Here is a 26,350-nt window from a genome sequence, read left to right as displayed (position 1 = left end):
GCAGCCCTCATCTATGGTTTCTTCTCCCCAGTGTCCAACAAGCACCCGTTTGTGGACAGCAATCTTCTCTACCAGTTCAGAATGAACTTCCGGCGGAGGCGAAGACTGATGGAGCTGCTCAATGAAAAATCCCCCTCCTCCCAGGAAACTCATGACAGCCCCTTCTGCCTGAGGAAGCAGAGCCATGACAATCGGAAATCTACCAGTTTTATGTCAGGTATGTCAGTTCCCTTGTTTGTTTGATCATATATAATCTGTCTTTTGAGAAATAGCATAGTTGTAACTCACCTTTGTGAAATTCTGTTCTCCAGCAAATTTGTATTTATTTATAACCAAAATTTTATTTATGTATTTATTACTCCCCCCAAAAGAAACCATACACACATACAACCAGATTGTTCCTGCGCAGTCAACATACATGCTAAGAAGTCTGTTTTATAACACTGTGTATTTGAATTATAGAAGACCACTCAAGCTCTCACTCCTACCTTATTTACTTTTCATTTACAAACAATCCTTACATATTATTAATTATCCAGTTTTCTAAGTCACAGCATTGAGAAGCTATATATTCTAAGGATGAATAAAGTCTTCTTAGGGCATATACAACTAAAGGCGACTGATTATCAATCCATCACACAGAACGAATTAAAACTATGAAAAGTAGACACAGGTGCTCAGGAAGCACAGCAGCCTGGGACATTATATGTTAGGTCAGACTGTCCCATATTGACAATTAACCTGGACAGAAATGATGACTGATGTTCACAAAGATAACCCCACTTAAACAAAAAATAAACTAATATAAAATAATCCTATTCACCCAGAAAAGGTTAACTTGATGTGTCATTCTATGTAAGTGGGTGAGGTGCTTAACAGGATATCTTCAGCTCCTCTGAAAACTTGACACTGACTTGAGAAACTGATTGGCCTAAGGTTTGGAAGTTATGGGCTTCACCCGAAACCCAGAGCAAAATGAAAATGTGTCTTGGTTATGAATAGGAGCTGACCGTGAGAACACTTACAACTAGATGTATTGAGAACTTTCTGTGCCCTTGGCCCAGATCCAAGCTTAGTTGCATGCATTTTCTCGTTTAATTCTCACTGTTACTCTTCGAGGAAAGACTTTTCTTATCTCCATTTTACAGGTGAAGAAACTGAGGCATGGAGAAGTTGAGTGGCTTACCCAAGGTCACACAGCTAGGAAGTGATGGACAGGGCTGGGTCTTGCACCAGTTCTGTCTTATCCCAGTGCTTATATTATACTGGCTCCTACCCAACCTTCTACATCCCAGGTTCCTCAGACACAGCTGGGATGGAGCAGAGAAGGAGCCAAGAGCCATTCCAGGAAAGTAAACACTAGCCAAGGGTCAGGAGCCTAGGCCTGTGCTTAGATGCGCACCAGCTGTGTGTCCCTTAGGTTGCATTCTCCTGCAGATGCAGAGGAACCGTTCACGTCTTCGCGGGTCCTGAGGTTTGCCTGTTTTTCAGTGGGCCCCGTAGACGTGAGCAAGTGGTGATGATGAGAAGGAGGATACAGTAACCGTAGTCGCCATAAAAGCCAGCATTGATTTTGTGCTTCCCATGTGCCAGGCACTGAGCGGGGCGCTCTCCATGGTTTCTTTCATTGGATCTTATGCCTCGCTCTCTTCCCCTCGTTGAGAGCCAGCCAACTCCACAGTGGAGAGAACGAGATCTTATCACTGAAGCTGCTGCCTCACATACACCTTCAAAGCCTGAAGTTGTGCTCTCTGTTTTAATCTCCTTCTTCTGTGGCTCTGGGTGATTAAAGATTTAATCTTCAACCAGGAGGCACTTATCATCACTGTTAATTCATTAAGTGTCTCGCCAGCACTTACTTTACATCCTTTCAGGGATGCTTAGCGTGGACTCGGTAGTTCTTAAAATAATATTTTACGTAACTGAGTACTTTTAAATATATAATCCACTCCTTGCACCAGTCCCATGAGATGGCATTATTCCCACTTTACAGTTGGGGAAACTGTACGTTTAGAAAACCGAAGGGAATGGCCCCAGGCTGTGCTGTTCTGTCAGGGGCAGAGCTGCCACTCAGACCCTTGCTTTTCCGACGCCAAGGCCAGAGTGCTTTATTCCGGCGCACGTGACCTGCCTCACCATACCTGGCAGCCGAAAGCCTGCGTGCGTGCCCTGGGGACCCGAGACCATCACCGTCGGTGACGCTGTGTGTTCTCGGCCCACAGTCAGCCCCAGCAAGGAGGTCAAGATCGTGTCTGCCGTGCGGAGGAGCAGCATGAGCAGCTGCGGCAGCGGCTACTTCAGCGGCAGCCCCCCTCCCAGCAGCAGCCCCCCCGTGCTCTGCAACCCCAAGTCTGGTGAGTGGCTGAGAAGCGGCCCGGTTTCTGACCGTGACTGTGGCGGACTTGGGCCTGGGTGCAGGCGGAGCTCCCTGGGAAGCGGATTCTCAGGCAGAGGGAGACTAGCGTGGGAGCATCTTGTTACGTTGTGCTCTTGGGGGGCGGCACCCTTTGGGTGGAAGGGAAGGACGTGGGTTTGGGCCGAGGGAGAATTGGGCTGCAATGCAGTTTCCGTGAAGGCTGCGGCTCGGCCCACGTGGACCTCTGGAGTTGGGATGGTGTTTGAGAGTTGTCCCAACTCGGGGTGAGGTGGCCAGGCTTTTATAGCCTCACCTTGATCAGTCATTGGATGTTGGCTGCCCCTGGGAGGAGGGCGTGACCTGGGGAAAGGCGGCTCTCTTTGGAGAGAGAGTTCCAAGGACAGTTGAGAACGTTGGCTGTCTGAGGGCTGTGTGCTGTTAGCAGTCCCAGCACTGGGAGGAAACAGTCAGTCCTGAAGGAAGGTTTGAGCAGCAAACAGCAGGGGAGATAGCGCTGCCCCAGATTGCAACTGATGCAAAGATCTGTTGGGTCTCCACACCCCTAAGGAAGAAGCTTGGATTTCTGCAAACCTAGCCATCCCTGCAGTGGACTTTTGGTGCCTTGTGGTTTCAAACTCTACTCATCAACCTCCGTGGCTTTTACATTCCAGAAAAAAAACCTAGGCACAAAGATTGTTAATGAACTTGTACTTAGATCTAATCAGTTCTTCAAGCCCACAGGAACCTGTAACCCATTGATACCACCACCTTCTCACTGTCCTTACCCACCTCCTTTCCAGGATTAGCTTGCATGGTCCATCATGATAACCATGGCCTTGAAATCACCTTCCCCTCCATTTGTTTAGTGCCCTGTCCACCCTCACTTCAGTGTATCACCTTCAGGGAAGACACTTTGTTCCTTTGTTCATGCCATTTCCTTATTACCAGATGTTGGGGATACAAAGATGAGAGGTCATGACCCCATCCCTCAGTGAGCACATCATCTCTTTGAGGAAAAAAAATGCACTCCTGAGAATAAGGACAAATAGTTGTTGTTAAAGGGCTTTAAGAGAAAACAGTCATCTAATGCTGTTGTCTAGGTATTTTTCTTAATCTAACTTTTTTTTCTTTTTGCTGTCTTCTGGAGGGTTAGCTCTAAGAATAAAGTTGTAACCTGCAAGTGAATGAAGAAACTTGCTTCCACACTGTCTCTGGCTGGAAAATCTTCCAGCACCCATATATTACCAGGTTTTTCAATTAATAGAGCACTGCTGATAAGGTAGAATGAGAAGAACTATATTGTTAGAAATAGCATGTCTGAAGCCCTGGTAGAAATCTGATACCTCCAAGTTAGAATCAGAAGAGTTCAATTTCAGGAAAGGGTCAGTTGTGCTAAAGCCATTTTACATGTTTTTGATTGCTTACCAGAGTAGAAGATGAACAAAGTGTTAATTGCTTAAATTACACATTCATCTTCCCTGAGGTAGGTTTCCATTGTTTCCTCTTTCTCCTTACCCCCTTGACTCAAAGGGAAAATATTACTGATATGCAGGCAGAAAAGAAAGGTCAGGTTGCCTTTTTTGGGTCTCTAAGGACCAAAGCTGTCAGGACTTCATTGTGGTTCATAAGTCCTACCTCTTACCTGTATTCTGACAAGCTTCTCTTTTACTCTAAGAGGGTTCCCAAGATGCAGGGAGCTCATCTGTGATTTTTTTTCTCTCAAGCAGGTAAGCAGGCTTCACAGTAAGGCATTTAGAATTAATCATTAGATATCCATCAGGATATATTTTTTAACACTGTATATAAATGCCCTAATTCAGATAAAGAAAGTGCTACAGAAAGTAACATAATCAGTATCATTGTGGTGAGTAAATAAGTTCCCAACGATATGAAAAGAGAAAGCTAGAAATAATTCCCTAGGTTTCAAAGTTTCTACGTTTTTTAACATGAGAGAAAGTGTATTAAATGATCAGTATTGTTGCCAAATATTACAATATAGTGTGATTCAAAACCACAATGAGATATCACCTCATACCTGTCAGAATGGCTATCATCAAAAAGAACACATATAACAAATGCTGGAGAGGGTGTGGAGAAAAGGGAACCCTCTTGCACCGTTGGCGGGAATGTAAATTGGTGCAGCCACTATGGGAAACAGTATGGAGGTTCCTTAAAAAAGAATTAAAAGTAGAACTACCATATGATCCAGCAATTTCGCTTCTGAGTATTTATCGAAAGGAAATGAAAACACTAATTTGAAAAGCTCTCTGTACCCCCATGTTTATTGCAACATTATTTATGATAGCCAAGACATGGAAACAACCTAAGTGCCCATCAATGGATGAATGGATAAAGGAAATGTGGCATTTTTTTGGTACGTATATAAATATACACAAACACACACACAGAGACATACATATACACACATACACAATGGAGTATTATTCAGCCATAAAAATGAAGGAAATCCTGCCATTTGCAACAAAATGAATGAACCTCGAGGGCATTGTGCTAAGTGAAATAAGTCAGGCAAAGAACGACAAATGTCATACGATCTCACTTATATGTGGAATCTAACAAAAAACTCATATATACAGAGAACAAGTTGGTGATTGGCAGAGGGGGGGTGGTCGGTGTGCGGGGAGGGATTGGTGGTTGGGTGGGACAAATGGGTGAAAGGGGTCAAAGGGTACAAATTTCCAGTTTATAGGTAAGTCCTGGGGGATATAATGTACAGCATGGTGACTATGGTTAATAATACTGTGTTGTATATTTGAAAGTTGCTAAGAGAGTAGATCTTAAAAGCTCTCATTTTTAAGAAAAACAACTTTGTAGCTATGTGAGGTGACGATGTTAACTGGACTAGTTGATCATTTCATAACAAATGCACCGTTATGTTGTAACCTGAAACTAATATAATGTTATATGTCAATTATATCTCAATAAAAATAGAGAAAAAGTATAGTAAAAATAAATGGTCGATATTGTCAGATATCACAAGTACAGTGTGATTCCTACATCCACGTTCATAAACCCCAGAGGGGATTTTGTGGGTAGGAGCCTGGAGGCAGTTGAGTGACAGGGAATAAAAAGGTCAGAATCCTCAACCATGGACCCCTTCTCTTGCTTCCTGACCGTTTGCTGAGAGCTTCTGTTCTTGATATTCAACCTTCTCCCTCCTTGGAGGGAGCATAAATTCATGTTCTCTTTTATGAGGTTTCTGAAAGCAAAAGTAATAGTCCCAGCCACGTGTCATCTCAACAAGAAGCACTTCGTTGCCTTTGACTGAGAAGGTGCTTCTTAGGGCCCAGCTGCCTGGTGGATCCTCCAGGCCTCACCCCCAGGCTGCCTTTTATTTTCTGCTGCACACTTGTTCCAGGACTGGCATCTGACCTCTGAAGGCCACCAGCAAAGGGAATTGGAGGCTGGCACTTTGCCAGGTTAAGCTCCTAGCCCTGGTCCTTTCAGGTTCTTTGTGGGCTCAAGTTCATGATGTCTCTATAACTGGGATAGGATGGTCCCTGTCCCCCAACCCACTGGCTGCTCTGGGTGGCCATGGCAGTCCCTTGTCCAGTTCTTAGCACAGGATGGAAGGGGAAGTTCATTTTTGGTGGGTGTTTAGGCAGTCGCAAGTCAGGAATTGACTGCAATCTTTGCCATCTTGGTAGCCCACAGCAGTGATCTGATGGGGACACGTGTCTTAGGAACACAACACACAGTGACCTTTTGGAGCTTCTGCGCCCTTTCTTCTGAGAACGGGCAGTGGCACCAAACGCTTGAGTTTAAATCTTAATTCTACTTCCCGTTGACTCTGAGGCCTTGGACGCAAGATATTTAACTTTTCTCAGCTTCTGTTTCCTCCCTAATAGCATAGGGATAAGGATGAAATGAACCCTTTAGTTCTTGTGATGATTAAATAATAGAATATATTTAAAGCGCCTAACATAGTGCCTAGCACATGTTAATTATGCAGAAAAGCTCCCCAGTGTTATGATTCAAGGCAAAAGGCAGCGCGTATGCGCAATCTGGGGTATTAATGAGGAAATCCGTGAGGCTTTGGTGAATGGGACATGTATGGTATGATGGGGGAGAGGATTGTATGGGGTGGAAACGGTTATCAGACGGCCAGAGTCAGGATTTCTCTCTCTCTTTTTTTTTAACATCTTTAAGGATTTCTCTTAATTTTGACATGTTGAATGCACATCAAGGTCTAAGAGAAAGAAATTCAGGAACTAGAAAATGTGGTCTTTTCCCTTATAGAAAAATGTCAAGCCGCTCCTTACCCCACCCCTGGCACTCTTGCTTCCCCTTCCCCTGCTCCCGTCTCTGCTTTCTGTAGCTCTGTAAGTTAGGTTTAGGGTTATTTATGTTTGCTAATATTTTCTGCCTCTGTGCAGCTAGACTATAAACTGGGAGGCAGGGATCTTTGCCACTTTTGGTCACTGATGTCACACATGAGGCATTCGGTAAATATCTGCTGAATGAAAGGACAGAGGGCTCGGAAGGGTCTGTACCTTGACACTGTGTCTGTCTTACAGTGTTAAAAAGACCTGTCACTTCGGAGGAACTCCTGACTCCTGGGGCTCCGTATGCGAGGAAGACATTCACGGTAGGCTCATCATTTGGTTTTTCTCCCGTGCTGCTCGTTTGTCTGGGCCATATCAACATGGCAGGGTGTCCATATGTAGCTTAGGGACGGAATTGACAAGCTTCTCCCGATTTCCCTTTTGTTTTGAGCATGATTATAATAGTAGACTTTCTTGACCTTTAGGCACTAAAACGCATTAGGACTTGGCATAATTTATTTTTTTTATTTATTTTTTTTTTTTTTCATGTAATGTCTGAAACATTTATATTAACATATTTCCATACATATTTCCATACAAATACAAATATGATTTTTAGAAATTTCATGTAATGTCTGAAACATTTATATTAACATATTTCCATACATATTTCCATACAAATACAAGATTTTTAGAAATTTCATGTAATGTCTGAAACATTTATATTAACATGTTTCCATACAAATTTGTATGGAAGCATAATTTATTATTAATACAGCATTTAAAATTCCTTTTGATGTGTCCTTAAAAAAAAAATTTCCATTATGTACTTACTCTAATATAATGACCGATTCAAAGGCAGATGGTAGAACAAATAATGCTAGTAATCCCTTCTGCATTATAGTTAATTCTAAAAATTATTTAAGACATGAGGGAAGTCTTAAGATAGAGAAAACCATGGCATAGATTGTTCTACCATAAGGAATGATGCTTTTGACAATGTTATCGTGCCTTGAGTTATACAAGCACCTGATTTGGGCACACTGCCTACCTGTGAGCACCTCCTGACCACCTGCCCTTTCTTGGAGGTCCTTCAGCCTTCCTTCTACTCCTAGGGTCCCACTGGTATTCTTTTCTTTTCTTTTTTTTTTTGGCCTCACCCTGAGGCATGTGGAACTTCCCTGACCAGGGATCGGACCCATTCCTCCTGCAGTGGAAGTATGGCGTCTTAACCGCTGGACCACTAGGGAAGTCCCCCACTGGTCTTCTTCAAACAGAATCCACGTTCTCTGCTTGACATCACCTCACCCACTTCCTGTTGACTTGCCTCTGTCTCTTTGTCTCCTCACATCTACATTGACATCTTCTTTAAAATACTTCTCATCTTTCCTTTAGTCTTCTAATTTTTGTTTTAATACCTCAGGGTGGGGAAAAAGCTTTCCACGCTCATTTGTGCTACGAACATTTGTCGAGGACTACTTCACGTTCTGAGCCCTAAGGAATTAAAACAGGATGGGTCCAGTCCTAGCCAGTCAATATGAAAAAAGCACTGGTAATATGTCTGTATCAGGGAAAAGGTAAACTGGACATTTGGAAGTGCAATTAGGTATAATGAACTAATAGCAGCAAACCCTAAAGCCAATGAAGTACCTAATAAAGAACTTCTCAGACAAGCAAAAACTAATAAGAGTTCATCGACACTAAAACCTGCCCTAAAAGTCTTTTTGAGAATGGTCACAAAAATTTCATTTGCTTCCCTGCTTTTCCTCAGTCTCCAGCATTCAAGAGACTTTGGATTGTATTTTTTAGCTGTATTTCTTTTAGGTTTTAAATATCAATGCCAGCATTGCTAGTAATTGACTGTGAATGGCTGTCATCTCTATTTCAGTTGGGGTATGTATTAGAGACATGTCTGGGAGCTGCCCAGAGAATGTAACTGGCAATTCTAATTATGATTCTATAAGGAAAGTCACCCTCCAGTTTCAAACAACTTTTGGACCAGAGTCGACTTGTAAATTGTGAACTTTATGTACTTTTTCACTGTCTTTTCTTGGTACAGAAAACTGTGTTTCAGGAGAGCCAAGACTCTTCATGGTTCCCCCCATTAGTAATTTAAATGGTTACTTTAAAGTTCAATGGTTGTCAAGCAACTATACTCCAATAAAAATTTTAAAAAAAAGTTCAGTGACGTAGCAAGATCATCAGGAAAGTATCCTTTGGATGCAGGGGAAGAGAAATTGGATCTGGAGGGAAATTTCAACAGTATCTTTAAGATCTTCAGACTTTATTTGAGTCTGATATTCAACTGCATAGCAGCCTAAGAAAGAGGCCATCTGCCAGTTATTTATTGAGTAGTGACCTCACAGAAGAAGCTTCTTTCTGCCAAACAGGTGTTTCTTGACCATGTTTTCCGCACAGAGATATAAGCCTGTGTTTGTGATAGAAGAGTCCCGTTCCCCTGACAGGGTAGAGGTGAAGTGGAGAAGAGGTGTCTCCTGGCATGCCTTTAGTCCTGGCTTTTCTCTGTCTTGGAAGGGCGGGCACACTGCCAGGGACCGTCTGCTGATGGCTAATTGTGGTTTTCCTCTCTAGATTGTTGGTGACGCAGTAGGCTGGGGCTTTGTGGTGCGAGGCAGTAAGCCATGCCACATCCAGGCCGTGGATCCCAGTGGCCCAGCAGCTGCAGCAGGAATGAAGGTACCTCCAGTACAGCAGTGTCTAAATGCCTCTCGCTTTATTTCATTGTTTGGTGCCATCTATACTTTCTCTCCCTGCGTGTTTTGGTCCCATTTTTGTCATTTCCTTTTCCCTTTCTGAATGGGGGTGAAATGAAGCCAAGAGCGTATGAGGTAGCAACTAAAAGGATAAGTTTTTCTGTCGCTCGGACTATTGCCTTCTTGGTCTCCAAACCTCCCTCGGTATTTTACATTTTCTCTCCTGAACCAATACTGAATTTGAAAAAAAGTTTCTTTTTGCTTAAATCTTATACAGTAACTCTACTGCTTTTGTTCAAAGTACATACTTGTGGTGTTTAAGCAGCCAAGACACAAGAAACAGTAAATAGTGAGAAAAAGGGAACAAAAGTTGTGGAGTTTGGAAGAGGAGATCTGGATTCTTTTATTGGTTTTTACTACTTACTAGCTCTTTGAACAAGTTCTGTAACATCTCAGAGCCTGTTTCCTCCTCTCTGAAATGATAATCATATTTCATTCTGCTGTTTTATGGATTAAATATGTCGAAACACTTGATAAAGTACAAAGAACTACACAAACATCAAGAAACTGAGTGAATTGTGTAAGATTTTTGAAAATAATTTTTACACATTTTTAGTATTAAAGTAATGAATATTATTATTAAAGTAATGAATAATATTATGAATATTATTATAAATGAATATTAAAGTCAGAAAATTTGGAAAATACACACAGGCAGAAAAAAAAATAACTGCCTATAATCTTTCCTAGCTTAGAGATAACCACTCTTTACATTTTTAAGCAGCTCTTTTGAAGTATAATTGACATACATTAAAGTGTATCACTGTTAACATTTTGATTTATATTCTTCCAGATTTCTTCTGTGTATGTATACATATATATATATGTATACATATAAGTATATATATACACATTGTTTTTATTTGTAAAGAAATATGGTATAAGAGGATATTGAGAGCACTGGTTTTCTGCTTCAAAACACCTTTATCTAGCACAGTTTTGTTCTGTCATCTGTAAAATATTTCACAGAGGGTATTTATCTCTTGATTATCTGGGACCATGGGAGGATGCAGAAGACTTGAAAGCCACAGGTTATTCCCCCCCTTTATTTCTTCAATACTTGCATCCTCTCCCCTCAGTCCTTTTCCTAGAGCAGTAAACCAGTGAAGCAATGGCATGGTTTGGATCTCCACAGCTCTGGTTTCCAGCACTTACCCTCTGGCAATGGTTTACCTACTAGAAAAGAGAGGTGGGCAGCCGAGACCAGCTCAAGGGAGCACAGAGCAGAGATTACGGCCAGTCCGGGTAACCGATGCTGGTAGGATTCAGGGTTGACTCTGCCCCCTGATTTGAACACCTCCTTCATACAGGGAGGCACAGGCTTCCTGTGTCTTGTGTTCTGGGTAAGTTACAGAAGCCTTGTTGGCTAAGTCCATCTGTATTAGAGGCCCTTCCTACATCCTCAGTATTGCAGTGGGCACAGCACCAAACAAACCCAGAGTAGGAAAGTTGGCCAGGAGCATTTGTATCTGCGCTGAGGCTGAATTTTTCATTTTCTAATGGAACTCTTGGCTATGGGAAGAGTTTTATATTTTATTCCCACAGTAAAGTACCTCAGTATAAATTATTTCTGGCAGCGTGCTTTGGTTCTGAGCGTGCACTCACTTGCATGGGGCTTGAAGCCTACTTCCTTTGGGGAAAGCAATGGATTTACATTGCAGCTAAAGACCTTGTTTTGCTTAGCCAGGTGTATTTCATTGATTTTAGTCCATCTTTATTGATTAACATGCATAACTGTTCTAGACATTGTCAGTTGATTTCTTAATTAACTTCTGAATGTACATACCCTGATAGATGGGTAACCTGATACACTTTTGTCAATTTCAGAAGCTAACACTTCATACAGCTTATACTCTTAGTTTCTCAGTGGGGTGTACAATGGTTTTCATATGTTGTGGGACAGTACAGAATTCAGTAGAACAGCGTTTCCAAAATTGTATTATACAGCTGTCTGGTCCAGCAAAATATCCTGTCCTGAGGTTCTGTGATCAAAACAGTTTTCAACTGCTGCACAGTTTATTCCCCTCTTAGAAATCTACAAAAAGCACATTAGCATACTAAAAATGCTGGGAAATCCAGCTGGGGAAAAAAAATCTGTTTAAATTATCTAACACAACATTTATCACTGAAATGAAATCTTTAAATATAGCCCTGTTCTAAAAACCTGCTTTTGATCAAATTCTGTATTAGAATGACTGTATTGAGATATTTTTGAATTGTACTATTGGTTAAATGAAGATGACAGGGATACCATGCTCGGAATTCCATGTAATTTACTTGTGTATGTTCATTTAAATCCATTACTTTGTTATAGAAAACACTGAATAATTTCCTATATTTACCATATGTATTTGTTATAGAATAACTTATATAAAAAGCCCTTTGTATAACCCAGGGGTCCCCAACTCCCAGGCCGCAGACCGGTGCTGGTCCGTGGCCTCTTAGGAACCGGGCCGCACAGCAGGAGGTGAGCGGCGGGTGAGTATGCGAAGCTTCATCTGCCGCCCCCCGTCGCTCCCCATCGCTCCCCGTGTTACCACCCCTGCCCTGGTCCATGGAAAAATTGTCTTCCACGAAACCGGTCCCTGGTGCCAAAAAGGTCAGGGACCGCTCCTATAACCCAATCCTGGAGGCTTGTTACCACCAACCTGTCACATCGCTGCTGCTCTTGAACTTCAGGGCAGCGTGTCTGGTGGTGTGGAGCTCAGTTGGGGGGAAGGGGGTGCACAGCGGGGGTGACCATACAAGAGCCTGCCCTGGGGAAGGATCTGGTGACCTGGGCAGTGATCGACCTGCTTGGTCTGGGTGGTAGAAATTGCCCATCTGGTCAGAAGCCTCCTTTTAGCACCTCTGACCGGCAAGAGCTGACCCAGGACAGTGAAAAGTGTCCCACTTTGCCTTCCATGGCAGTCTCTACACGGAAGACCAGGCTCACGTCTCAGGTCTCAGCCCTCGTTTTCTCCTACTTTCCAGTGTAGACAAAGCTTTACATCTGGGCCTTTGTGATCTTTCCATCCAGTGGAATTTTTCTACTTTCTGTGGCTGCTTAATTTCTCTGCTTTCCTTGCCAAAGCAGAAATCGTTTTGTAACTAGTTTTTGTAAGTTTACCATTTCTCGCTTTTTTTTTTAATGTTTGAATTTTATTTTATTTATTTTTTTATACAGCAGGTTCTTATTAGTCATCCATTTTATACACATCAGTGTATACATGTAAATCCCAATTGCCCAATTCATCCCACCACCACCCCACCACCACCTCCACTTTCCCCCCTTGGTGTCCCTACGTTTGTTCTCTACATCTGTGTCTCCATTTCTGCCCAGCAAACCGGTTCATCTGTACCATTTCTCTAGGTTCCACATACATGCGTTAATATACGATATTTGTTTTTCTCTTTCTGACTTATTTCACTCTGTATGACAGTCTCTAGATCCATCCACGTCTCTTCAAATGACCCAATATCGTTCCTTTTTATGGCTGAGTAATATTCCACTGTATATATGTACCACATCTTCTTTATCCATTCATCTGTCGATGGACATTTAGGTTGCTTCCATGACCTGGCTATTGTAAATAGTGCTGCAATGGACATTGGGGTGTATGTGTCTTTTTGAATTATGGTTTTCTCTGGGTATATGCCTGTAGTGGGATTGCTGGGTCATATGGTAATTCTATTTTTAGTTTTTAAGGAACCTCCATACTGTTCTCCATAGTGGCTGTATCAATTTACATTCCCACCAACAGTGCAAGAGGGTTCCCTTTTCTCCACACCCTCTCCAACATTTATTGTTTGTAGATTTTCTGATGATGCCCATTCTAACTGGTGTGAGGTAGTACCTCATTGTGGTTTTGATTTTCATTTCTCTAATAATTAGTGATGTTGAGCAGCTGTTCATGTGCTTCTTGGCCATCTGTATGTCTTCTTTGGAGAAATGTCTATTTAGATCTTCTGCCCATTTTTTGATTGGATTGTTTGTTTTTTAATATTGAGTTGCATGAGCTGTGTATATATTTTGGAGGTTAATCCTTTGTTGGTTGATTCGTTTGCAAATATTTTCTCCCATTCTCAGGGTTGTGTTTTCGTCTTGTTTGTAGTTTCCTTTGCTTTGCAAAAGCTTTTAAGTTTCCTTAGGTCCCATTTGTTTATTTTTGTTTTTATTTCCATTACTCTAGGAGGTGGATCAAAAAAAATCTTGCTGTGATTTATGTCAAAGAGTGTTCTTCCTATGTTTTCCTCTAAGAGTTTTATAATGTCTGGTCTTACATTTAGGTCTCTAATCCATTTTGAGTTTATTTTTGTGTATGGTGTTAGGGAGTGTTCTAGTTTCATTCCTTTATATGTAGCTGTCCAGTTTTCCCAGCACCACTTATTGAAGAGACTATCTTTTCTCCATTGTATATCCTTGCCTCCTTTGTCATAGATTAGTTGACCATAGGTGCGTGGGTTTATCCCTGGGCTGTCTATCCTGTTCCATTGATCTATATTTCTGTTTTTGTGCCAGTACCATATTGTCTTGATTACTGTAGCTTTGTAGTATAGTCTGAAGTCAGGGAGTCTGATTCGCCAGCTCTGTTTTTTCCCCTCAAGACTGTTTGGGTATTCGGGGTCTTTTGTGTCTCCATACAAATTTTAAGAATTTTTGTCCTAGTTCTGTAAAAAATGCCACTGGTAATTTGATAGGGATTGCACTGAATATGTAGATTGCCTTGGGTAGTATAGTCATTTTCACAATATCGATTCTTCCAATCCAAGAACATGGTATATCTCTCCGTTTGTGTCATCTTTCATCAGTGTCTTATAGTTTTCTGAGTACAGGTCTTTTACCTCCTTAGGTAGGTTTATACCTAGGTATTTTATTCTTTTGGTTGCAGTGGTGAATGGGATTGTTTCCTTAATTTCTCTTTCTGATCTTTCGTTGTTAGCGTATAGGAATGCAGGAGATTTCTGTGCATTAATTTTGTATCCTGCAACTTTACCAAATTCATTGATTAGCTCTAGTAGCTAATCCTAAAGATTATGATTTTCTATGTGTAGGATTTTAGGATTTTCTATGTGTAGTATGTCATCTGCAAACAGTGACAGTTTTACTTCTTCTTTTCCAATTTGTATTCCTTTTATTTCTTTTTCTTCTCTGATTGCCATGGCTATGACATCCAAAACCATGCTGAATAATAGTGGTGAGAGTAGACATCCTTGTCTTGTTCCTGATCTTAGAGGAAATGCTTTCAGTTTTTCACCATTGAGAATGACATTTGCTGTGGGTTTGTTGTATATGGCCTTTATTCTGTTGAGGTAGCTTCCCTCTATGCCCACTTTCTGGAGAGTTTTTATCATAAATGGGTGTTGAATTTTGTCAAAAGCTTTATCTGCATCTATTGAGATGATCATATGGTTTTTATTCTTCAATTTGTTAATATGGTGTATCACATTGATTGATTTGCGTATATTGAAGAATCCTTGCATCCCTGGGATAAATCCCACTTGACCATGGTGAATGATCCTTTTAATGTGTTGTTGGATTCTCTGTGCTAGTATTTTGTTGAGGATTTTTGCATCTCTATTCATCAGTGATATTGGTCTGTAATTTTCTTTTTTTGTAGTATCTTTGTCTGGTTTTGGCATCAGGGTGATGGTGACCTCATAGAATGAGTTTGGGAGTGTTCCTTCCCTGCAATTTTTTGGAAGAGTTTGAGAAGGATAGGTGTTAGCTCTTCTTAAATGTTTGACAGAATTCACCTGTGAAGCCATCTGGTCCTGGACTTTTGTTTGTTGGAAGATTTTTAATCACAGTTTCAATTTCATTACTTGTGATTGGTCTGTTCATATTTTCTATTTCTTCCTGGTTCAGCCTTGGAAGGTTATACCTTTCTAAGAATTTGTCCATTTCTCCCAGGTTGTCCATTTTATTGGCTTAGGTTGCTTGCAGTAGTCCCTTATGATGCTTTGTATTTCTGTGGTCTGTTGTAACTTCTTTTTCATTTCTAACTTTATTGATTTGAGTCCTCTCCCTCTTTTTTTTGATGAGTCTGGCTAAAGTTTTATCAATTTTGTTTTTCTTCGCAAAGAACCAGCTTTTACCTTTATTGATCTTTGCTATTGTTTTCTTTGTTTCTATTTCATTTATTTCTGCTCTGATCTTTATGATTTCTTTCCTTCTACTAACTTTGGGTTTTCCTTGTTCTTCTTTCTCTAGTTCCTTTAGGTGTAAGTTTAGATTGTTTATTTGGGATTTTTCTTGTTTCTTGAGGTAGGCGTGTATTGCTATAAACTTCGCTCTTAGAACTGCTTTTGCTGCATCCTGTAGGTTTTGGATAGTCGTGTTTTCATTGTCCTTTGTCTCTAGGTATTTTTTGATTTCCTCTTTGATTTCTTCAGTGATCTCTTGGTTATTTAGTAACGTATTGTTTAACCTCCATGTGTTTGTGTTTTTTACGTTTTTCTCCCTGTAATTGATTTCTAATCTCATAGCGTTGTGGTCAGAAAAGATGCTTGATATGATTTCAATTTTCTTAAATTTTCCGAGGCTTGATTTGTGACCCAAGATGTGATCTATCCTGGAGAATGTTCCATGTGCACTTGAGAAGAAAGTGTAATCTGCTGTTTTTGCATGGAATGTCCTATAAATATCATTTAAATCTATCTGGTCTATTTTGTCATTTAAAGCTTGTGTTTCCTTATTAATTTTGTGTCTGGATAATCTGTCCATTGGTGTAAGTGAGGTGTTAAAGTCCCCCACTATTATCATGTTATTGTTGATTTCCTCTTTTATAACTGTTAGCAGTTGCCTTATGTATTGAGGTGCTCCTGTGTTGGGTGCATATATATTTATAATTGTTATATCTTCTTCTTGGATTGATCCCTTGATCATTATGTAGTGTCTTTCCTTGTCTCTTGCAACATTCTTTATTTTAAAGTCTATTTTATCTGGTATGAGTATTGCTACTCCAGCTTTCTTTTGATTTCCATTTGCATGGAATATCTTTTTCCATCCCCTCATTTTCAGTCTGTATGTGTCCCTAGGTGTGAAGTCGTCTCTTGTAGACAGCATATATATGGGTCTTGTTTTTCTATCCATTCAGCTAGTCTGTGTCTTTTGGTTGGGGCATTTAATCCATTCACGTTTAAGGTAGTTATTGATATCTATGTTCCTATTACCATTTTCTAATTGTTATGGGTTTGTTTTTGTAGGTCTTTTTCTTCTCTTGTGTTTCCCACTTAGAGAAGTTCCTTTAGCATTTGTTGTAGAGCTGGTTTGGTGGTACTGAATTCTCTTAGCTTTTGCTTGTCTGTAAAGCTTTTGATTTTTCTGTCGAATCTGAATGAGATCCTTGCCGGGTAGAGTAATATTGGTTGTAGGCTTTTCCCTTTCATCACTTTAAATATATCATGCTACTCCTTCTGGCTTGTAGAGTTTCTGCTGAGAAATCAGCTTTTAACCTTATGGGAGTTCCCTTGTATGTTATTTGTCATTTTTCCCTTGTTGCTTTCAATAATTTTTCTTTGTCTTGAATTTTTGTCAATTTGATTACTATGTGTCTAGGCGTGTTTCTCCTTGGGTTTATCCTGCCTGGTACTCTCTGTGCTTCCTGGACTTGGGTGGCTATTTTCTTTTCCCATGTTAGGGAAGTTTTTGACTATAATCTCTTTAAATATTTTCTCAGGTCCTTTCTCTCTCCTCCTTCTGGGACCCTTGTAATGCGAATGTTGGTGCGTTTAATGTTGTCCCAGAGGTCTCTTAGGCTGTCTTCATTTCTTTTCATTCTTTTTTATTTATTCTGTTCCATGGCAGTGAATTCCACCATTCTGTCTCCCAGGTCACTTATCCGTTCTTCTGCTTCAGTTATTCTGCTATTGATTCCTTCTAGTGTATTTTTCATTTCAGTTATTGTATTGTTCATCTCTGTTTGTTTGTTCTTTAATTCTTCTAGGTCTTTGTTAAGCATTTCTTGCATCTTCTCGATCTTTGCCTCCATTCGTTTTCCGAGGTTCTGTATCATCTTCACTCTCATTATTCTGAATTCTTTTTCTGGAAGGTTGCCTATCTCCACTTCATTTAATTGTTTTTCTGGGGTTTTATCTTGTTCCTTCATCTGGTACAAAGTCCTCTGCCTTTTCTTTTGTCTATCTTTCTGTGAATGTGGTTTTCCTTCCACAGGCTTCAGATTTGTAGTTCTTCTGCTTCTGCTGTCTGCCCTCTGGTGGATGAGGCTATCTAAGAGGCTTGTCCCATTTCTCGCTTTTATTTTACCTTTTAATGAGGCTTGGAAAATTTTAAGAAGTAGGCCACCAGTGTGTGGACAGGTCAGGCCCCAGAGTGAAGAGACTGAATTCCATATTCCCCTCTTAACACTTCTCGACCTTTCCAGACCCAGAGGAGAGCTCTTTGCCTCGTTTAACGGGAACCCTTCCCCCATGACGAGGGGAGACTGTCATGCCTGTATTAAAATTTCCTTCTCTAGAAGCTCTGGAAGAACTCCAGAGAAAATGTGTCCTTAGGGAGAGTGATAAGATCCACCCAGCTCCTTTTCTGGATGAGATGGAGAAGTCTGTGATCTAGCCCCAATTCCCAGAGCTCTTCATACTCACAACCTCCTCGTAGCTGACCCAGGCTGCTGGGGGTGGGTCAGGCAGCTAAGTTGCAGGAGGGGATTGCTGAGATGTAGGCCAGGGAAGGTTCCACCTTGACTTCAGTTGTAAATGGAATTGAGTTTTAAGTGTTTTGGTCAAAAGACTTTTGCATCATCTCCAGCTTGTTTGAAAATTTTATTTTTACTCTAGTCCATTTCCCTTCTTCCCTTCCAATTACCTTCTCCTCCTCATGCCGTAGTAGCGTATTTGTCCCCAGAGACCAAAAAGGGAACAGATGTTACCAGAGGCCCCAAACTATAACCTTAGTTTTCAGTTTTGTCTCAATCAAGATGAACGTAAAAAAGAGAACAATTAATTACACCTTTGCTGATAAGTTTCTATTTTATTTCATATTCCTCTCCACCCCCTTACGGCCTAGAGAACAACAGCAGTAGTATCATTAGAATTCTCACTTGAACCACCATTTTTTAATTTGGAGTTATTTTTATTTTGAAGGTTCTTTTACCTAAAAAATGAAATCTGTAAACCTCTGGCTTAGAAGACCTTTCCTTGGCATTGCAACTCTAGAATAGAACATGAAATACAGGACCCATCAAAAGTTGAGTCAACCCATGCAATGTATTTTCATCTGAAAGAGGTTGTTCTGTACATTTTCCCTTTGGCCACCCTTCACTCATCCTTTAGCAATTCCACACCAGTAACTTCTGGTTCATTTCAACACAATGGGGAAAGGAGGAAAGAAGAGAAAAAAACAATAATTTATTGAGTGTCTTCTGTATGCCTGACCTTGCACCATGCTAGCCCCTTTCTGTACATGAGTCCACTTCATATCAGCAGCTAAATACTAAAATCCTGAAGGAAGAAATGATTCCAGGAGGAATACTTCTATTTCTTACCTCTTTTCTTCTACTTTGAAAAGGAATAAAGTTCCTTCCCCAGAATAGTCCACTGGCTACAGTCTAATGAATATCACTTAAACTTGGCTTCATGTTGCAACCTTTAATGACATCCTCTTTTCTGATTTTATCACATCAAGTCTAAACCCATTTCTGGGTCACATTCTCTATCATAACTTCATTTTCCCTGATCCTGTAGTAGCTATCTTCCACTCTAGTCAGGGCAGAATTTTTACATTTCACAGATACATCATGAGTGTGCCTAGGTCTGCCCCTCAAGTAAATCTAATTACTTGACTCTGATTGTTAAAACCTTATTGGCTTCCCATGACAATGACAATAAATTCCAGACACCTTCTATGGCCCTCAAAGTACATGATCTGGGCCCTTTTGATTAGAACATTATCTGTAACCCTGTTTTGCTTGCAACTCCATTGGCCTCAGGCTGAATGACTGGTTCCTGTGTTGTCATTCAAGTCTCAGATTCAATGTCAATTTTTCAGGGAAGCCTTTCTTAAATACCCGTCTTCCTCCAGTTACTCTTTATCATATTACCCTGTCTTATTTTTTCAAGACATAACATTTATCAGAATCAGATAATAGTACTTAACATTTATTATTTATCTGTCTCCAGTAGCTCCATAAATGTACGGACCTTGTCTGTCTTAACTACTATATTCCCAGTACTCAGCACAATTCCTGGCATTTAGTAAGCACTGGAAGCAAATTTGTTGAATGATCCAGTGAATCGGTGCTTCTATAGAAAGGCTAAGGGATTCACTCATTGAACACCTGCATTGTGTTCCCATGCATTTCACACACATTATCTCTTTTATTGTTCTTATACCTTTTGAAGGGGGGTGGGTCGTGTTCTCCCTACCTTGCAAATGAGGAAACTGAGACCCAGTTAATCCTTTTCCCAAGGTCACCCAGCTTGTAAACGTTAGAGCTAGGTTAGAACCTGGTCTCTCCACCCCAAAGTCCTCATAATGCTTCCTATTGCATTACTTCAAAAACTATAAACCCATGAGGCAGAGCCCAATAGATGATATAGTCCAATAAAACCTTAAACCCTTTGTGAACTGCTCATGGATGCATGACCTTTCATGTCTCCTGAGTGGAGAATTTGTATTCGATTCAAGATGAATTGTTGTGGTGGTCACACGTTCACCTGCCTTAGCTTGAAGAAGATCAAATAAATGATGTTTATTCTTGGCACCAGCCCCTCACCCAGGTCAGGGCTAGATCTTGCAGGATCATCCAAGTGAAAGATGTAACAAAAAATCCACTTCTGTTAGTTTAATCAAACACTTACCAGAGGAAACCATTCGGCCTTCAGACTGTGAAGGAATTTGAGCCATATTTACAAATAAGAAACAAAAGATATCCTTGCTGTTTTCTGGAAAGTTTATTTTTTTCTGGTGGGAATAATTAAATCCTGTGAGAAACAGTATTCAAGTTCACGCAACCCTGTGCCAACTCTCAGAGGGATTTCAAGACTCCTGGCTTCTTTTCTTGTTTCCTGCTGTGATGAATTGATGGATGTGGACGTATGGGGCCTCTTTGCCCTGTTTGTTTGTTTCTTTGTATGTTTATATGGAGACAAAACCATCTGAGTCAGAGTAAGGAATTAGTGGCCATTGTGTTCTTTTTTTCTCCTTTCAAAAATTCCTATTTCTCTTTTAGAAGAAAAATGTCAAAATCCTGCTTTTTGATCTTTCCTCCCCATTTCCACAAACCTGTATATTCCATGGAATTTTCCTCCTGAACCAAAAGAGGCCAGGTTGGGCAAACCATCCCAAGTCCCTAATTAATTTAGCCAGGACAGTTTGGGCACTGAAGTAGCAAATGGTGGGATGATAATCAACACATATGAAAAAAATTGCATACTGTGATATTTTAAAAGTAGTTCCTTTCCAATTGAGTTCAGAAAAGTCATATGTGGGGATAAAAAGGGTTGTCTGATGCACTGTGCTATGTCTTATTCTAGCGGAGGTGTCAGTTTCTCAGTCAACAGGAAGTGGAAGGGTCAGTGTTCCTTTGCTCACCATTGGGCATGGTGGGCGGAGAGAGATGATCACTCTCTCTGTGGGGGGCCCTGCCAGCACCAGAGGCCACTTCTCAGGGCCTTAGCTCAGACCTCTTTTCTGCTCCATGCCCTTCCTTTGCGGAGAACCATCCCTCATGTCAAGCGCTGGCAGCCCTGGAGAAGACAGGGCAACTCTGCACAGTTCTTTGTTCACTTAGTATTTCTTGACTACCTACCATGAGCCAGATATCATGTTAGGCCTTCATGGGATTTAAGGTCTAAAGAGAGAGAGAGACATTCATCACATATTTCTACTCTGAAGTGTATAATTATAAACAGAGATGAGAGCTGTGAAGAAAAAAAGGACCAGTGCTTCTCATTTGTGTAGAACAGTGGGAGGGATGACAGGGAAACTTCCCCGAGGGAGGAATGCTTGAGGTGAGACCAAAAGAATGAATAGAAATCAAGTAAACCTAAGTGTATCTGTGTATGTATGCATGCACATGGTTGTAGTGTGTTCACGTGTGCAGGTGTGCGCACACGCGCGCACACACACACACACACACACACACACAGGATTTATTCCATATAGAAGAAACCCAGAATGGAACATAGTTCCTTGGAAGAAAAGAATGACAGCTAAGACTTGACTGCAGTGTAAAGAAAATTTTGGAAGGAGGGGTAGCAGTGAGTTAGAGCAGTGTTTCTCAACCTATTTTTTATTATCTTTCCCTTCAGGAGCCTTTTCAAGACGTTTTTTTTTTTCCTTACTCATCTCTCCCCCATGAAATGTGGATACCACAGATAACTATATACCTGTTTATGGACTATATGTATGTGCGTATATGTATGTATATGTTTCATACATAAAAAGAGGAAGATTGTTTTTTCATATGCTAAGAGGTAGGAAAAAAACTACCTAGGTCACCCCCAATGAAAATGCACAAGTTAGGGGAGGAAAGCTTAAGAGATTTATAAAATTGTGTTTTGAATTGAGTCATAATTTTCGTATGACAAAATACACAGCTTTTTAAAATTTATTTATTTATTTATTCATTCATTTATTTATTTTGGCCGCACCGCACAGCTTGCGGGATCTTATTTCCCTGACCAGGGATCAAACCTGCGCCCTCACCACTGAAAGCGCCGAGTCCTCACCACTGGACCGCCAGGGAATTCCCAACACAGCTTTTAAGTATATAGTTTGATAGGTTTTGTCAAATGTATGCACCTGTGTAACTGCCAATCGGCACATAGAACATTTCCCTACTCCAGAAAGTTCCCTCCTGCCTCTTTGCAGTCAGTCCCCTCCCACCAGAGGCAACCACTGTTATGAGTTCTGTCACCAGAAATTAGTTTAGACTTAGAGTCAGACAGAATCCTGGCTCCCCTCCTCATGGCTCTGTGATGTTCGGCACATTATTTCGTTTCTCTGGGCCTTTTCCTCATCTGGTAAATGAGGACATATGTGGAGTCCTCCTCACAGGGCTGGTGAGGGAGGCGGGTTGCCCTTTCTCCCCCCAGGGTGACTACAAGGAATACGTCTCGAAGAGGTGTTCCTAGCTTGCGGAATAAGTCTGAGCATTTCTTCAATCCTGGAAATCCTTCTCAAATTCCCTGAGCACCAGCCTTTCCACTCTAAGTTGCCATTTGCCTTGTGACCTGAGAATTCTGCCCAGTCCTCCCACTTCCCCCATGTTTCTGCTCCTAAGCTCATCTAGAAAGCCACACTCTGCTGTGGCAAGGAAGAACAGCAAAGGAGAATGTGAAAGAATGGTCAAAGAGATAGGAGGAAAATGGAGTACTGAGGCTGCAAGGTCCTTTCTGACGGATTTCATCCACTAGCACTTTCAGAAATCTCCCAGAAACTGCCATATATACACCACTATGTATAAAATAGATAACTAATGAGAACCTACTGTATAGCACAGGGAACTCTACTCAGTGCTCTGTGGTGATCTAAATGGGAAGGAAATCAAAGAAAGAGTGGATGTATGTATACGTATGACTGATTCGCTTTTCTGTGCAGCAAGAAACTAACACAACATTGTAAAGCAACTATACTCCAATAAAAATTAATTGTAATAAAATCTCCCAGAAAATTCCCAGAAGTCATGTCTGACTTCTCCTGGCCATTCTTCTTCCTTTCATCTGACCCATCACATTCCCTTTACTTGTGGCCCATCCCACATTCACCGAGGGCTCAAGTTTCTCATTTGTGTTTGGCACCAGGTCATGTCATAAAGAGCCCAGGCTTGGGCGTCAGGCACCAGATGTTTGAGGCCCAACTTCACCACTTCCATAGGACCCAGGATAACTACTTAAACTCTAGGCCTCAAATTCTTCACCTTTTTTTTTTTTAAATTGATGTATCGTGGATGGACAATATTATTTAAGTTTCAGGTGTACAACATAGTGATTAACAATTTTTAAAGGTTATTCTCCATTTATAGTTATTATAAAATTGGCTATATTCCCTGTGTTATACAATAGATTCTTAAAGCTTATGTATTTTATACATAATAGTTTGTACCTCTTAATCCCCTACCCCTATTTGCCCTCCCCCCTTAAATTCTTCACCTTTAAAATGGCACTTATAATAGTTACAATTAAATGAAATGTGTCCTAGCACAGTATCTGGCTCATAATAAACAATAAGTATTTGTAGGTGTCATGTATTATATTGCTTGTTAGAATCTTTGTGTTGGTCTTCTGGCTGACTCTCGCTTAAATAAATTTATATTTACAAACACATAACGCAGAGTAACAAAACAGTAGCCAAAATGGGATATCATGGGAAGCAGAATCTATGTAATCATATGTTTCTGCCATATTGCAGCATGCCATTACAATTCTATCACTTTCTTAGAAATGCTAAATCTCTGTTTCTCATCTTAAAATGGCAGTGTTAATTGCTTCATGGCATGACTGTGAGGATAAATAAGAAAATGTGTATGAAGTATCAAGCCCCTTGCCTGTCACAGAGTACCATTTGGTGAGTATCAGCTAACATATTTCATCAAATATAAGGTGCATCGATCATAAGATGTGACCCGATTTCAGAGTTGTTAAAAGGTGCATCTGAAAATAAGTGATTATTGGCATTACATCCAATTTCAGCCCTACTGACTGCTATACGCGTATCAGTGGGTTTGTTTTCACGTCTTGCTAAGCTTGTTTAACACTGAGGTGAAACTAAACACTTTTAATCAGAACTGTAGAAAAAGGAACCTTTTACAAAGCAAAGACACGGGAAGTGTTAGAAATATCTCGGTATAATCCTGAGCTGTTCCTAAGTAGATCTGCTATGGGATCTAATACTGGCTTTCTTTTTGCTGGATCCCTGGAGGCAGGAAGAAGGGCAAGTACTGAGAAATGGACAGCCCTGGGACCCCTCGGGCCTTAATAGATTAGGTGGTAACTTTATTTTTCTGGGTCACAACTAAATAATTAGTGAGAGGCCAAATCCTGTCAACCCTCTGAAGGACTCCACAAAACCAGTCACCCCAAGACTGTCTCCAGGTGTAAAGTCAGGGACCTCCCCCAGACTGACCTGTATCTGGAAGAAATTCAAAGCTGTCCCAACCCAGGCAGGACATCTCTTTCCAAAGCTGTACTCCTGGATTTATCCATAAACAATCCAAGTATCATGGGAAGTAAAGATAAATATAGTAGCATCTTTAGTGTCTCCACTTGTGTGTGACTTACAGAAGATTCCACAGTTTAAGGCTATATATCAGTTACAATTAGCGTCCTTTATGAACGAAGTAAAATCTTCATAAACAGTGGTTAAGACTAGTATTTCTTTTTTTTTTTTTAATTTATTTATTTTTTTATCTTTGGCTGCATTGGGTCTTCGTTGCTGTGCACGGGCTTTCTCCAGTTGCAGCGAGTGGGGGCTACTCTTCCATGCAGTGCACGGACTTATTGTGGTGGCTTCTCTTGTTGCAGAGCATGGGCTCTAGGGGCACGGGCTCAGTAGTTGTGGCATACGGGCTTAGTTGGTCCGCGGCATGTGCGATCTTCCCAGACCAGGGCTCGAACCCATGTCTCCTGCATTGGCAGGCAGATTCTTAACCACTGTGCCACCAGGGGAGTCCCTAGACTAGTATTTCTTTGCCACGTAAAAGCTGGAAAAAAGTCAGTTCAAGGCTGAGATATGTCTCTGAGGTCTCTGATTTCCCACTTTGTGTGTTTTCACTTTGCTCGGCTTCCGCTCGCAAGGCCACTTCATGGTCTAGGATGGCTGCTGTGACTCTAGCCATTAGGTTTACTTCCTGAAAGTTGCACACACTACTTCTGTTTATATTCCATTGACTAGAACGTAACCACACATGGCCACACTTAGCTGCAAGGGAATCTGGGAAATGTTGAGTTTATTCTGGGTGACTCTTATGGGTTCAGTTGTATACTGGTCCCAAAAAGATATATTGAAGTCCTAACCCCCAGTACCTGAGAATGTGACCTTATTTGGAAATAGGGTCTTAACAGAGGTAATCAAGTTAAGATAAGGTCATTAGGACTTAATCCAATATGACTGGTACACTTATAAAAAGGGTATATTTGGACATAGAGACAGATCCACACAGAATAAAGATAATGTGAAGGCATACATGGAGAAGATGGCCATGTGACTGGAGAGATGCATCTACAAGCCAAGGAGTGTCAAGGATTGCCAGCCAACATCAGACGCTGGAAGGTACAGGGAAGGATTCTCCCCTAGAGCCATCAGAAAGAGCATGGCCCGCTGATACCTTAATTTCATACTCCTAGCCTCCAGAACTATGAGACAATGGATTTCTGTTGTTTTAATCCACCCTGTTTTTGGTATTTGTCATGGTAGCCCTAGGAAACTAATACAGCGACCATGTCCAGAAAAAAAAAAGGAGGTTCTATTAGTAAAGAGAGTGGGGACAGTGGATCTTGGAGGACAACTAATAGTTTCTGTCATTGACCAGAAAGAGCTGTACAAACATCCTTCAACTAATATTTATTGAGTGCCTACTGCATATGGTGCCCTGTGGGGTCTGCTGGTGGGCAAAGCAAGTAAGGCTCCTGCCCTTGTGGAGCTTCAGGTCGAATGATGAAGCAGATATTAATTATTCACTCAAGTATTTAATTATAAACGGTAATATGTGTATTTGACAGGAACATTACTGGGTGCAAGACTTGGGGTCTCAGATACACGTTTTTGTAAGTTTGCATATTTCATTCATTTTGAGAATTCCACACTGAAGACTACAAAGTCATATGCTGAGTCTGCCATTTTGCCTTTAGTTTCAGAGTCTCTTAATTTCACCTATCATTTTATTTTTCTGCCAGATAAAGTCAAATATTGTTGGTATTACATTTACAACTTACAATTCTCAGAGGAGAGCCTATGAGAGAAAGTGAAATGATGGAGAGCAAGATGAAAAAAC

General features: G+C 40.9%; 1 protein-coding gene across 4 annotated transcripts in view; it reads left to right on the top strand.

Moving 5' to 3' along the window:
• DEPTOR (DEP domain containing MTOR interacting protein) overlaps positions 1–26,350 on the top strand; it is a 175,501-nt gene that overhangs the window by 97,002 nt on the left and 52,149 nt on the right. For 3 of the 4 annotated variants that reach the window (XM_059901398.1, XM_059901400.1, XM_059901399.1), the window contains 4 exons: positions 32–217; positions 2,223–2,354; positions 6,895–6,965; positions 9,235–9,339. In XM_059901398.1, coding sequence (XP_059757381.1) covers positions 32–217; positions 2,223–2,354; positions 6,895–6,965; positions 9,235–9,339 — 494 coding nt within the window. Of the gene's footprint in view, positions 1–31; positions 218–2,222; positions 2,355–6,894; positions 6,966–9,234; positions 9,340–23,836; positions 23,879–26,350 lie in introns of those variants that run through there. The other variant, XM_059901401.1, reaches the window with a different exon arrangement.

Source organism: Balaenoptera ricei, chromosome 17 (assembly GCF_028023285.1).
Source record: "Balaenoptera ricei isolate mBalRic1 chromosome 17, mBalRic1.hap2, whole genome shotgun sequence".
In the NCBI taxonomy this organism is placed as follows: domain Eukaryota; kingdom Metazoa; phylum Chordata; class Mammalia; order Artiodactyla; family Balaenopteridae; genus Balaenoptera; species Balaenoptera ricei.
The sequence above is the reverse complement of the archived record's forward strand: the minus strand, read 5'-3'. Positions and strand labels throughout refer to the sequence as shown.